Source organism: Streptopelia decaocto (genome assembly GCF_964273445.1).
Source record: "Streptopelia decaocto genome assembly, chromosome: Z".
In the NCBI taxonomy this organism is placed as follows: domain Eukaryota; kingdom Metazoa; phylum Chordata; class Aves; order Columbiformes; family Columbidae; genus Streptopelia; species Streptopelia decaocto.
Window position 1 is genome coordinate 62,535,259 of NC_138657.1, and position 13,202 is coordinate 62,548,460.

The 13,202-nt window shown below is 50.7% G+C and overlaps 1 protein-coding gene across 3 annotated transcripts in view; it reads left to right on the forward strand.

Moving 5' to 3' along the window:
• Positions 1-13,202, forward strand: part of ADAMTS12 (ADAM metallopeptidase with thrombospondin type 1 motif 12) — a 181,906-nt gene that overhangs the window by 112,139 nt on the left and 56,565 nt on the right. For all 3 annotated transcript variants that reach the window (XM_082074433.1, XM_082074435.1, XM_082074434.1), the window contains exon 13: positions 11,611-11,744. In XM_082074433.1, the coding sequence (XP_081930559.1) occupies positions 11,611-11,744 (134 nt within the window). The remainder of the gene's footprint in view (positions 1-11,610; positions 11,745-13,202) is intronic.

Consider the following 13,202-nt stretch of genomic DNA (forward strand, 5'->3'; position numbering starts at 1 on the left):
CCCCTTCAAAAGCATAAAATTTTTTGTAGGAAATTATTTAGTTTCTTTGCGTTACCCAAATTTTAATTTCTCTCATTACTAGAAATTCCTCCAGTTTTAAAAATGTTTATTCGTATGACACAATCAAAGTCAGCAAAGGAGGAAGGGGTGGAAGAGGGAGAAAGAAATTCCTTAGCCATTATGTATAAGATGTATAGTTACCCTGCATCCCTCTGAGATCAAAGGGATGGCTTTTGTCAGCTCTGTCAGGCACAGGATGAAACTGTCACTCAGCAGAGACACTTCTGCAGCACACAGGAAGATTGTATTAAAATAGTTCAGTAATGGTGCCTTGAAGCATCTTCAGCTGACCAGCAGTTTCAAGGCTTAGTGCTTTTCTCAAGAAAGCATTTCAGCTTGATGAGGATGACCAGATTGCTCTGGAGTCTTCTTATGCACCAAAATCACAAGACAGTTATTCTGTTTGCTGTCCCTCATAGCTATGACAGTGGATGATTTTTTTTTCAGTGAGATACCTCTAGCACTACTGGAGGGTTTCTAGGGGAGTGATAGAAGGGCAAGGATTGTATCTGTCTTTGCTTTGACCCTAGTTTCTGTTTGAACTCATTTTCAGTTTATACAACTATTTATCAAACTTGTGTCCTTTGACTTTCCAAAGCCTGAGTTTCAAAATTTCCCATTCCCAAGGGCCAGTGTCTGTGAGGGAGGGCACTGTGTGTTTGGGTCTTCTTACTTCATGGATGGATTAGACTGGTCCCATTGGAGAGAATCTTGTTTCAGAGAACTATGGATTGCTTATGCTGCAGCAGTTCCCTTCCCTATCGCTTCCATGTGCATCTATCCAGCACACACCAAGGATAGAGGGGTAGGGTGCTAGCAAGGACCCTCAACTGGTGTCCGTAAGACATGTTGGCCATACTGGAGCACCCTTGAAGTCTTATGAAGATGAGCTAAGGACTCCTGAGGTAGTAGAAGCCAACAGGGAAACACAGTGAAATACTTCAAAGGAAGTAGTGACACAGCTGGCAGCCCAGCTAAGTGCCTCTACATCAATGCTCACAGCATGAGCAGCAAGCCAGAGGAGCTGGAAGCCACCATGCTGCTAGAAAGCTGTGGTCTAGTTGCCATTACTGAAACTTGGTGGGATGGATCCCATGACTGGAGTGCGACGATGGGTAGCTACAGGCTGTTCAGAAGGGACAGACAAGGATGGAAGGGTGGAGGAGTTGCCCTCTCCATCAAGAGATGGATAGGGTGTGAAGAGCTGTCTCTGAAGAGCAGCCACGAGCACGTTGAATGCTTACGGGTAAGAATCAGAGACTGAGGTAGCAAAGAGAACTTCGTTGGTAGTGTTTACTACAAGCTGACTGATCAGGGAGAGACAATTGATGAAGCCTTCTTACTCCAGATACAGGAGGCATCATGTTCTCGGGCTTTCGTCCTGCTGTGGGACTTCAGCCACCATCTCCTGGAAAAGTAGCATGGTGAGCTGTGGGTGATCTAGGAGACTCCTGGAGTGCATAGAGGTTAATTTCCTAAGCCAAGTAACAGACAGCCCTACCAGAGGGGATGTGATATGGGACATGATGGTCAGCCAAGCAAGTGAGCTAATTGGTTATGCCAAGACTGGAGGCAGCCAGGGCGGCAGTGATCAGGCACTGGTGGAATTTGCAGTCCTGAGGGACACGGGGCAGGTGAATTGCATTTTAGGAAAGCCAAATTCTAGCTCATCAAGGAGTTAGTCAACAGGATCCCCATGGAAACTGCCCTCAGAGGTAAGGGAGCAAAACAGAGCTGGCAGATATTTAAGGACACTTTCCAGAGAGTGCAAGAGCTCTCGATCCCCAGGTGTAAGAAATTGGGTAAGGAGGGCAAGAGACTGGCATGGCTGAGTTGAGACCTGCTGGTCAAACTAAAGGGAAGGAAATGCACAGGCAGTGGAAGCAGGGACAGGTGTCCTGGGAAGAGCACAGGGACACTGCCCAGTTGTGCAGAGATGGGGTCAGGAAGACCAAGGCGCAGCTGGAGCTGAACTTGGCAAGGGACGCAAAGAATAACAAGAAGGGTTTGTACAGGTATGTCAGCCAGAAAAGGAAGGTCCAAGAAAGTGTACTCCCCTGGTGTGCAAGACTGGCAAACTGGTAACAATGGACAAGGAGAAGGCTGAGATATTCAACAACCTTTTTGCCCAGTCTTCTGTAGCAACTTCTCTTCCCACACCTCTCGAGTGGATGAACTGGAAGCAGGGACTCAGGAGTAAAGTCCCTCCCACTGTAAGAAAAGATCAGGTTTATGACCACATGAAAAACCCGAATATACATGCTTATGGGACATGATGAGATACATCTCAGAGTCCTGAGGGAACAGTAGTAGTTGTCAAGCCTCTCTCCATGATATTTGGCAGTCAGGTGAAGTTCCCAGAGACTGGAAAAAGGGCAACATTGCACCCATTTCTATGGAGGGTAGAAAGGAGGACCCTGGGAACTACCAACCTGTCAGCCTCCCCTTTGCGCATGGGAAGATCATGGAACAGATCCTCTCAGAAGCTATGCTAAGGCACATGGAGTACAGAGAGTTGATTTGAGACAGCCAGCATGGCTTCACCGAGGGCAAGTCCTGCCTGACCAACCTAGTGGCCCTCTGTGATGGAGTGACTACATCAGTGGACTAAAGGAAGGGCTACACATGTTGTCCATCTGGACTGTAGCAATATGACAAGAGGCAGTGGATTTAAACTCGAAGAGGGTAGATACAGACAATAGATATGGAAGAACTTGTTTTACAGTGAGGGTAATGAAAATTGGAAGAAGTTGCCCAGAGGGTTGGTAGGTGCCCCATCACTGGAAATATTCAAGGCCAGGCTGGACAAGGCTCTGAGCAACCTGATCTAGTTGAAGACATCACTCCTAATTGCAGAGGGGTTGGACTAGATGATGTGGAAGGTTCCTTGCAATCCAAATAATTCTATGACTCTGTGATTCTGTGAATTTCGCAGTATACTCAACCCCAAACCTAGAATCAGCAGCAGAGTCACAGGCCTGGAGCTAGGCGAAACATGCTTTTTGGGGGGGTAGCAAAGGGAACATGGACACAGGATCTGGCATCTGCAGACGAACCATGCATCAGGAAAAGGGAGAGAAAGCAACATGGGTGTTGACAGCAACACCACCTGCATTGTTAGTAATCCTGAGACCTTTTCTGCAGTTTTCATGCTATTGTTTTATTGTGTTATAAGGAGTTCTAGGGGGCTGGGGTCTCTTGAGGACCAGCCTGAAGACTCATCTGCTGGCCCAGCCATGGTTTGGTAGGCCCTGAGGGACCCTCCCAGCGTCACTGGTCATGGGGTGGCTTCTTACGAGGCTGGGAGGGCTCCTCAGGGCTGCCGGCCCTCCTCTTCGGGGCTCGCCGGGGCCTCCCACGGGAGCGTTGGCTGCCCCGGCTGGAAGTGGAGGGCCCGGGCACAGCCTCCTCCTGCAGTTCTTCTCGCTCCCTGTGGGTGGAATGGGGAGCGTTGGGCGGGCTGCTGGAACTCCCCCGAAGAGCTGGGCTGGGGGCAGCAGGGCCCGGAGCAGGATCAGGGCTGCTCTCCCTCTCTCCAGCAGCAGGGGTGTCCTCCAGGCCCAGCTGACGTCGGACCTCCCCGCTGCACAGGCGCACGACGGTGTCGATGAGCTGCTGGACAAAGCTCCTCGTGCGCCCGCCCAGGGAGGCCTGCAGCACCCGGACCAGAGAGTCTTCAATGAGGCCAAATCGGCGCAGGCTGGAGATTATGAGTCTCTGCACTGCTGCTGCCTCCTGGGCATCTTCCAAGAGCTGCCCCAGCTCCTGGCGCAGCCAGGGCAGCAGGGGCTGGAGGACAGCGGGGTGGACGCGGAAGATGGCCGCCCAGGTGGAGGCGTGGAAGCCGCCCACTGGAGCCCTGGGCAGCGGCCCTGCGGTCGGTGGCCGGGCCGCTGTAGGCTGATGGAGGCCGTGGGCGGCTGGGTGTCCGGGAGCCCCTCCGGTCAATGGGACGACGACCAGTGGTACGGGTGGTGGAATGACCCGCTCCTCATAGTCGTCGTCTGCCCGCACCGAGTGCAAGATGGAAGTCACCCTCCTCTTGCAGAGGGGGCACTCGGGCTTGGTCTCAGCCCACCGCACGATGCAGGGGTAGCAGAACTGGTGGAGGCACGGCAGGACGTAGCTGGCCTCCTCCCAGCTGTCCAGGCAGATTGGACAGCGGGTGTCCAGCTCCGCGCCCATGCTCTCCACGTGCGGCGGTGGGCTGTGGGGAGCTGGGGATGTCACGCTGCTCCCTCTCGCTGGCGCTGCAGCAGCGGGTGTCACGCTAGGAAAAGAAGAGAGGCCACAGTCCATCGCTGGTCCGGGCAGGGCTGGAAGCAACGCCCAGGCCCCTCGAGGAGAGCCTCTCGGCTCCCCAGGGTGAGCTTTCCCCTCTCAGCTCACCTCTGCTGCTGCAAACGCTCCGCCTGGGTGTCCCGGCTGCCTGAACGAGCCAGGGCCGGGCAAAAACCTCTGATGGCTCTGGGGTCGCGCACTGAGAGCTGCACTGAAGAACTCCCCGAACTCGACCTCAGCACCAGGAACCGCCTCGCAGAACACACCAACCTCGCGTCCTCGCTCAGCTGGCGTGCGGGCAAAAACCGACGGGGTCAGACTCGGTGCCCGGATACAAGCGGCGAGGGATGCGTGGTCACAATCCATCGCTCGGTGATGTCACCGTCCATCGCTCAGCGACATCACCGTCCTTCCCTTGGCGAAGTCACCACGGGCCATCCTCTCCCACAGTGCTCAAACACATATGTGGTGTCACTGCAATGCCACTGTCCATTCCATGCCCCATCTCTCGCCTTCAGCTCAGCATCGGTGTTTCACTCTGGTCACCAACCCCTTGACTGCATCTCCCCGCGGTCCCGTCAGATCACTACGGCCATGGCTGACGTCTCCAAGCACACGCGACAAGAGGGTTCACTTCAATAACGCCTCCTGCCTCCCTGGGAGGCTGCAGCACAAAGTCCCACGGGCTCTACCGCACCCCAGCACTGCTGGCCATCCCTCTGCGCTCCCCTTCTTCCTCCCACAGAGGGTCACAGGCAGCACCTGGCTGACTCTCAGGGATCCCGTTCTACCCAGGGGGGATCGAAGCCCACGGCTGCCTCCAGCCCCGAGCCCTGGCTGTCCCCTTGCCAAAGGTGGTTGCACTGCACGCACCCTGTCGAGACTTCACAGGACATGGTCCCTTCTTTAGAAGGGTCTTTGTGTTCAGTTCCCGATGCCCCTTGGGCCGGGCTGCGTCTGGAGTCTGCAGGGTGACGGGGGACACAGCACCAAGCACCCCAGCGTCTGTGCCTGCCGTGAGCCATTGGAGCAGCTTTGGGAAGAAGCGGGAGCCTGTTCCGAGTCAAACCTCGTCTCGGTCTGGGCGCTCACGGGTGGGAACTGCTGGCAGTGCAGCTCCGGGACCACGAAGAAGACGGCCACGTGCCGTGCCAGCAGCATCCCGCCTCCCCATCCACGGCCACTGCGCTTGTGGGGCCTGAACAGGCATTTCCCCGCAGGGTGTCAGGACAGGCACAAGCCCCACCGCATCTGCAGCCCAGCGGCTCGGCTCCAAGGCCGTCTCCCTGCCCAGGACTGTCAGTGGCACCCAGAGATGTCGTGTCTCTCGAGTCCCCGCCAGGACCCAGGCGGTGCAGTGCCCTGAGAGGGACTCGCCTGTCCCCCACAGAGGCTGCGTCAGGCTCTCTCCTGAGCAGGACGTGGTGCGGGAAGGCGCCGTGCCATCCTCCTGGACGCTTCTTTGGGGCACTTTGGAGAGCGCTTGATCAAACGCAGGGACTTGGGGTCCCCACAGCCCCTGCCAGGCGCCACTCGAACCACGGGAGCCCGTGGGCCTGCAATAACAGACAGCATCGTCAGGCCTTTGGCTCTCGTCTCTTGTTACTGCTAGCCCTTCCTCCTACTCCCAGCTTCTCTGCCCACCCATGCAGACCTTTTCGTTCTGGGAGGGTGGGGGAAGGCAGACAGCCTTGGCAACCAGTGCCACTTGTTCTCGGGACAAAGGGACAAAAAAACAAAATGAAAAAAAACAAGGCTAAAGCCCTAAGCACGGAGAAAGACCAATCACTGCAGGAACTTGTGGGCGTGTGCAGCCTCCCCGCAGCCCGCTTCCGTCTCCTCAAATGCACGGTCGGTGCTTTGCAGGCCCAGGAGGGCTTGATGGTCATCAGGCAGCACAGCGCTGGGGCTCTTCCCTCCTGGAGCCCTGTGCGAGGGGGGCTGGAGAAGGGGATGCCGTGGTGCCTGGAGATGGTGCACTGCAAGCCCTGTGGAGCATCCGCCAAGGTGTTCTTGCGGGCCGATGACGACAGAAGGCGCCCTGGTAGCATCCCTGTTGAAGCACTGCCCATAGGGTCAGCCGTCAGCCACACCCATAGCGTTAAGTCCCAAATTCAAAGACAATCTGGAGAAGTCAGGGAACTCTCTGGACCAATTTGGTGCTCTGAAGTGTCTCTAGTGGGTAATATGGACATGGAAGGCCAAACAGTGAATGTGGAAAATGAAGGTTAATTTACACCACAGGCGTTGACAGGGTCAGAAAGGCCTACCCGCCGTATTGCGGCCACCTCCACGAGGAAACAAAGAAGGGTTATAGTTGTAGGTGATTCCATTCTGAGTGGTGCAGAGGGTCCAATATGCTGGACAGACCCTCCTGTATGGTCCTCAGACTGCTACCTATTACGGGTCTTTTATGTGGGTGGCACGTGAGGTTGCGACCCGTAGTCCAAGTGCCATCAAAAGGCACTTCAAGGCCTTGGGACAGTTGGTAAGGGAATCGGGAGCACAGGTCATTTTCAGATCTCTCCTTCCAGTTGCAGGTAGTGACATTAGAAGAAACAGGCAGACGCAGTCTATTAATACATGGCTCCGTGGCTGGTGTCACCACCACAATTTTGGGTTTTTGATAATGGGATGGCCATTATCAAATATGTGGCACCGGGTTTGCTGGCATTGGATGGAGTTCACCTTTCTCAAAGAGGGAAGAGGGTCTTTGGACGTGAGCAAGTAGGGCTTATTGACAGAGATTTGAACTAGACAGGATGGGGAAGGGGGATGATATGAGGCTCGCCCATGACAAGCTGTGGGATGAGAAGCCAAGGATAGAAAGGGCTGGGGTGCTAGCGAGGACCTCAGCCTCTGGCCTTGAGATGTTCTGGCCTCACTGGAGCACGCTTGAAGTCTGACGGAGATGAGCCAGGGACTCCTGAGGTAATAGAGGCCAACAGGAAAACTCCAGTGAAATACTTCAAAGGAATTAAGGGGTGTTCTTCTAGGAAGGTGATGCGACCAACAGCCCAGCTTGAAGTCCCTCTACACCCATGCTCACGGCACAGGCAACAAACAGGAGGAGTTGGAAGCCACTGTGCTGCTAGAAGGCTCTGACCTAGTGATCATTACTGAAATTTGGTGGGACAGATGCCACGACTGGAGTGCAACGATGGGTGGCTACAGGCTGTTCAAAAGGGACAGACAAGGATGGAAGGGTGGAGGGCTTGCCCTCTCCATCAAGAGATGGATAGGGTGTGAAGAGCTGTCTCTGAAGAACAGCCATGAGCACATTGAATGCTTACGGGTAAGAATCAGAGACCAAGGAAGCAAAGAGAACTTTGTTGGTAGTGTTTACTACAGGCCACCTGATCAGAGGGAGACAGTTGATGAAGCCTTATTACTCCAGTTACAGGAGGTACTGCACTCTCGTGGTTTTGTCCTGCTGTGGGACTTCAACCAGATGTGCTGGAAAAGTAGAATGGCGAGCTGTGGGCAATCTGGGAGACTCCGACAGTGCATTGGAGGTGACTTCTGCAGGCAGGTGATAGACAGCCCGACCGGGAGAGATGCAATACTGGACCTGATGGTCACCAACACAACTGAGCTAATTGGTGATGTCAAGACTGGAGGAAGACAGGGCTGCAGTGATCAGGCGCTTGTGGAGTTTGCAGTGTGAGGGGAGTGGGATGGGTGAAGAGCAAAGTCAGGACTCTGAATTTCAGGAAGGCCAACTTCCAGCTGTTCAAGGAGTTAGTCAACACGTACCCCTGGGAAGCTGCCCTCAGGGACAAGGGAGCAAAACAGAGCTAGCAGATATTTAAGGACACTTCCCATAGAGCACAAGAGCTTGTGATTCCCAGGTGTAAGAAATTGCGTAAATTGCGACTTCAGTAAAGCCTTTGACACAGTCTCCCACAGCATCCTCACAACTAAGTTGAGGAGGTGTGGTCTAGACAATAGAGTAGTGAGGTCGGTTGCAAACTGGCTTAAGGAGAGAAGCCAGAGAGTGGTAGTCAATGATGCGGAGTCTAGTTGCAGGCCAGTATCTAGTGGAGTGCCTCAGGGGTCAGTACTGGGGCCAATATTATTCAATATCTTCATTAATGATTTGAACGAGGGAATTGAGTGTACTATCAGCAAGTTTGCTGATGACACCAAGCTGGGAGGAGTGGCTGACACGCCAGAAGGCTGTGCTGCCATCCAGCGGGACCTGGACAGGCTGGAGAGTTGACGGGGAATAACCTGATGAAATTTAACAAGTGCAAGTGTAGAGTCCTGCATCTGGGCAGGAACAACCCCAGGTTCCAGTATAGGTTGGGAAATTACATATTAGAGAGCAGTGTAGGGGAAAGGGACCTGGGGTCCTGGTGGACAACAGGATGACCATGAGCCAGCACTGTGCCCTTGTGGCCAAGAGGGCCAAGGGCATCCTGAGGTGTATTAGAAGGGGGGTGGTTAGTAGGTCAACAGAGGTTCTCCTTCCTCTCTACTCTGCCCTGGTGAGACCACACCTGGAATATTGTGTCCAGTTGTGGGCTCCTCAGTTCAAGAAGGACAGGAAACTGCTGGAGAGGGTCCAGCGTAGGGCAACAAAGATGATTAAGGGAGTGGAGCACCTCCCTTATGAAGAAAGGCTGAGGGAGCTGGGTCTCTTTAGTTTGGAGAAGAGGAGACTGAGGGGTGACCTTATTAATGTTTATAAATGTATAAAGGGTGAGTGCCACGAGGATGGAGCCAGGCTCTTCTTGGTGGCAAACAATGGTAGGACAGGGGTAATGGGATCAAGCTGGAACACAAGAGGTTCCACTTAAATTTGAGAAAAAACTTCTTCCCAGTGACGGTGACAGAGCACTGGACCTGGCTGCCCAGGAGGGTTGTGGAGTCTCCTTCCCTGGAAACATTCAAAACCCGCCTGGACATGTTCCTGTACAACCTCACCTATGTGTTCCTGCTCCAGCAGGGGGATTGGACTAGATGATCTTTTGAGGTCCCTTCCAACCCCAAACTTATTGTGATACTGTGAGGGCAAGAGGGCAGCATGGCTGAGTGGAGAGTTGCTGTTCAAACTAAAGGGCAAGAAGGAAATGCACAGGCAGCGGAAGCAGAGACAGGGATGCTGGGAAGAGCACAGCTACACTGCCCAGTTGTGCAGAGATGGGGTCAGGAAGACCAAGGCGCAGCTGGAGCTGAACTTGGCAAGGGAAGCAAAGAATAACAAGAAGGACTTCTGCAGATGTGTTAATTAGAAAAGGTAGGTTAAATGAAGCGTGCTCCCCCAATGAGGAAGACTGGCAAACTAGTAACAAGGGATGGGGAGAAGGCTGAGGTACTCAACGGCTTCCTTGCCTCAGTCTTCACTGACAAACTCTCTTCCTACACTTCTCAAGTGGAAAATGAACTGCCAGATAAGGACTAGAGGAGGAAAGTCCCTCCAAGGGTAAGTGAGGATCAGGTTCGTGACCACTGAAGGAGCCTGAACAGGTCTGTGGGACCTGAGGGAATTGTCAGATGTAGTTGCCAAGCCACTCTCCATTATATTTGAGAAGTCATGGCCGTCAGGCAAAGTCCCTGGAGACTGGAAAAAGCAACATTGCTCCCATTTTTAAAAACAGTAGAAAGGAGGACACTGGAAAGGCACATGGAGGACAGGGAGGCAATTTGAGACAGCCAGCATGGATTTACTGAGGGCAATTCCTGCCTGACCAATCTAGTGGCCTTCCATGATGTAGTGACTACATCAGTGGACAAAGGAAGGGCCACTGTTGTTATCTATCTAGACTTCTATAAGGCGTTTGACACCATCTCCCACAACATCCTTCTCTCTAAATTAGAGATGTGGATTTTATGGGTGGGCTATTCAGTGGATAAGGAACTGAATAAAGCCAGCAGCATCCTGGCTTATATCAGAACTAGCGTGGCCAGCAGGACCAGGTCAGTGATCGTCCCCCTGTACTCAGCACTGGTGAGGCTGCATCTCAAATCCTGTGTTCAGTTTTGGGCCCCTCACTGCAGGAAAGACATTGAGGTGCTGGAGAGATTTCAGAGAAGGGCAATGAGGCTGGTGAGGGGTCTGGAGCACAAGTCTGATGAGGAGCAGCTGAGGGAACTGGAGCTGTTCAGCCTGGAGAAAAGGAAGCTGAGGGGAGACTTTATCACTGTCTACAACTACCTGAAAGGAGGTTGTAGCATGGAGGGTGTTGGTCTCTTCTCCCAAGTAACAAGTGACAGGACAAGAGGAAATGGTCTCAAGTTGTGCCAGGGAAGGTTTAGATTGGATATTAGGAAAAATTTCTTCAGTGAAACAGTTCTCAAACATTGGAACAGACTGCCCAGGGAACTGCTGGAGTCACCATCCCTGAAGTTATTTAAAAGACAAGTAGATGGAGCATTTAGGCACATCGTTTAGTGGTGTACTTGGCAGTGTTAGGTTAATGGTTGGACTTGATGATCTTAAATGTTTTTTCAACCTAAATGATTCTGTGATTCTGTGATCGGCTGTATATTCACATCCAGAGAGTAGTGGCTAACAGCTTAATGTGTGAGTGGAGATCAGTGATGAGTGGTGTCCCTCAGGGGTCTGTACTGGGACTGGTACTGTTAAGTACCTTCATCAATGACATAGACAGTGGGACTGAGTGCCCCGTCAGCAAGTTTGTGGATGAAACCAAGCTGAGTGGTGCAGCTGACATGCGTGAGGGATGGAATGCCATTATTAAGTGCCAGCAGATAGCTGAAAATAAGCAGTGATGTGACACTCTCCTGACATGCAGAAGATCAGACACAGCCATTTCACTGCAATCTGAGAGAGGGTGGCAGCAGTGATAAGCAGTTATAAATTATCTCTGAAATCACTTAGTCAACAGCTGCTGGAAAACTGTTGCTTGTCAGTGTCTTTGGCAATCTCACCCCCAGATTCTTCCTTTCCCCTTATTATTGCCATTTGTTTCTGCTGGTTTATCTTCCTTTTCTCCATCAGAGCTTTGACTCAGTCAGCTGGTTGCTCACGTACCAGTGATGGCGAGTTGGGAGGCGTGAGGGCACCAGCCTCCAGCTGCTTCCCCAAAGTCCACAAAGTGGCATTTATCAGGCCCGTGTCACTCTGTTAGCAATATGACCCGGCTCTGGTAACTGCTTCTGATTAGGACATTTCTGTCAGCAAATGTCAGTCAGGAAAAGTGAGTTGATGGTTTAGTAAAGGCACCCTGTCATTCCCTGTGCATTACAGTTCAGTGTTCCACTGAAGTATTTCCTGAGAAAGCATCTTTGTTTTCCTTTCAGCAAACCCCTGTGAGCTCCACTGTCGCCCAATAAATGGCCATTTTTCAGAGAAGATGCTTGATGCCGTGACTGATGGTACTCCTTGCTTTGAAGGAAGGCACAGCCGAGATATCTGTATTAATGGCATGTGTAAGGTATTGGGTATGTTTGCATGTTTCTTTCTCTACAATTTTATAAAGTTATGGGAAAATGTTTAACAATTTTTTTTGAAGACTGAGGCCAGATACTCCATTTTATTACATTTTTAATGATCATGGAAACAAGTTGATAGAAACAGTTTTCTAAGTGGATATAAGAGTAATTTCTATGCTTTTTAATGAACCCATTAGACTGAGTGCTAATTACTTTTGCTACCTTTGAAGTCCTCTCTTCCTCTTCCATTATTTTAAAATATCAATTTAGGAAAATCTATTTCTTTTTGATGAAACGTTTTTACAAAGGATTATAGCTTTAACATTGTAATTCACATCACTACTCTCTGTGCTTTTATTACAAAAATACAGTTTAACATTACACATTATGTAGTTCTGAAGTGACTTGTAATAAGATCGGATGTTTGCACTTGAAGACAGTAAAAATTATTTTAGTTTACAACAGTAAATTGAATAACGCTGTACAATGAGATAACAGGCAAACACAAAGTATATGATTCAATAATGTTCTGTTTGTTGAAGAATAAATGTAAAGTTCTCTGCATATTCTGCAGGTTCATAGCAGGTTTCCAGGATGATGTGTGTGTGTGTGGCATTTGAGGGTGTGTTCTGTAAATGCTATAATACAGTCATAACATTGCTTTTAGTGAATTTCTTATAAATAAAACAAGTAATGTACTTGTAAAGGATGTATTACAACTACAGTTTATTTCTCGAAACTGGGGATTTGTGTCCTGTACCTCCCTGAGGCCTGATATTTCTTTTGCTTTTAATGTCATTTGAAACAAAAGCAGACGTGGTGTCTTGTGGAAACTACATTAGCTTGTTGTAGGGAGCTTGGGATTGGATGTCCTAAGCCAATGAGTCATATAAAAATGCAGTTAAAGGGACGTCAAGAAGTCCCTTCATCTCTTTACAAAATAATTTTCCTTTTTTGTAATTTTTCGCATTCTTCTCTTGAAGACCTAAAGTGGTGGGAACTCCACATTTTTAGTAGGCAATTGGCATATCCTCTTTGGAGACTTTCTGTATTAGTAGAATGCTTGTGTCTCAGAGAGCAGCAATAAAAGCTTTTTTAAAAATGTTTCCTTGCAGGGTATATGTTTGTGAAAGGGAGTTACTGAGGCACTACTCAGGTTTACAAATGCAAAGATACTGTACTTGACTTCCCTGAGAGCCAGGATGGGCTGACCTGGCCATGAGCAGCTCAAGCCAGCTGGAAACAAACCTATCACAGTGTGTAGTTGATGTTGCATACCATAGCAGTGCTTTTGACCTTCCCTCAGAAGAGATCAAGTGCTAAACTCAGAAGGCTGTCTTTGTGATGTTGTACTTTCATTTTCTGATTTCCAGACCAAATGGACTGGGCTCATTACAATTAATTTTAGCTTCTGTATGCATTCTGTATTGAACCTTGCCCGTGACAGCTCAAATTCATGC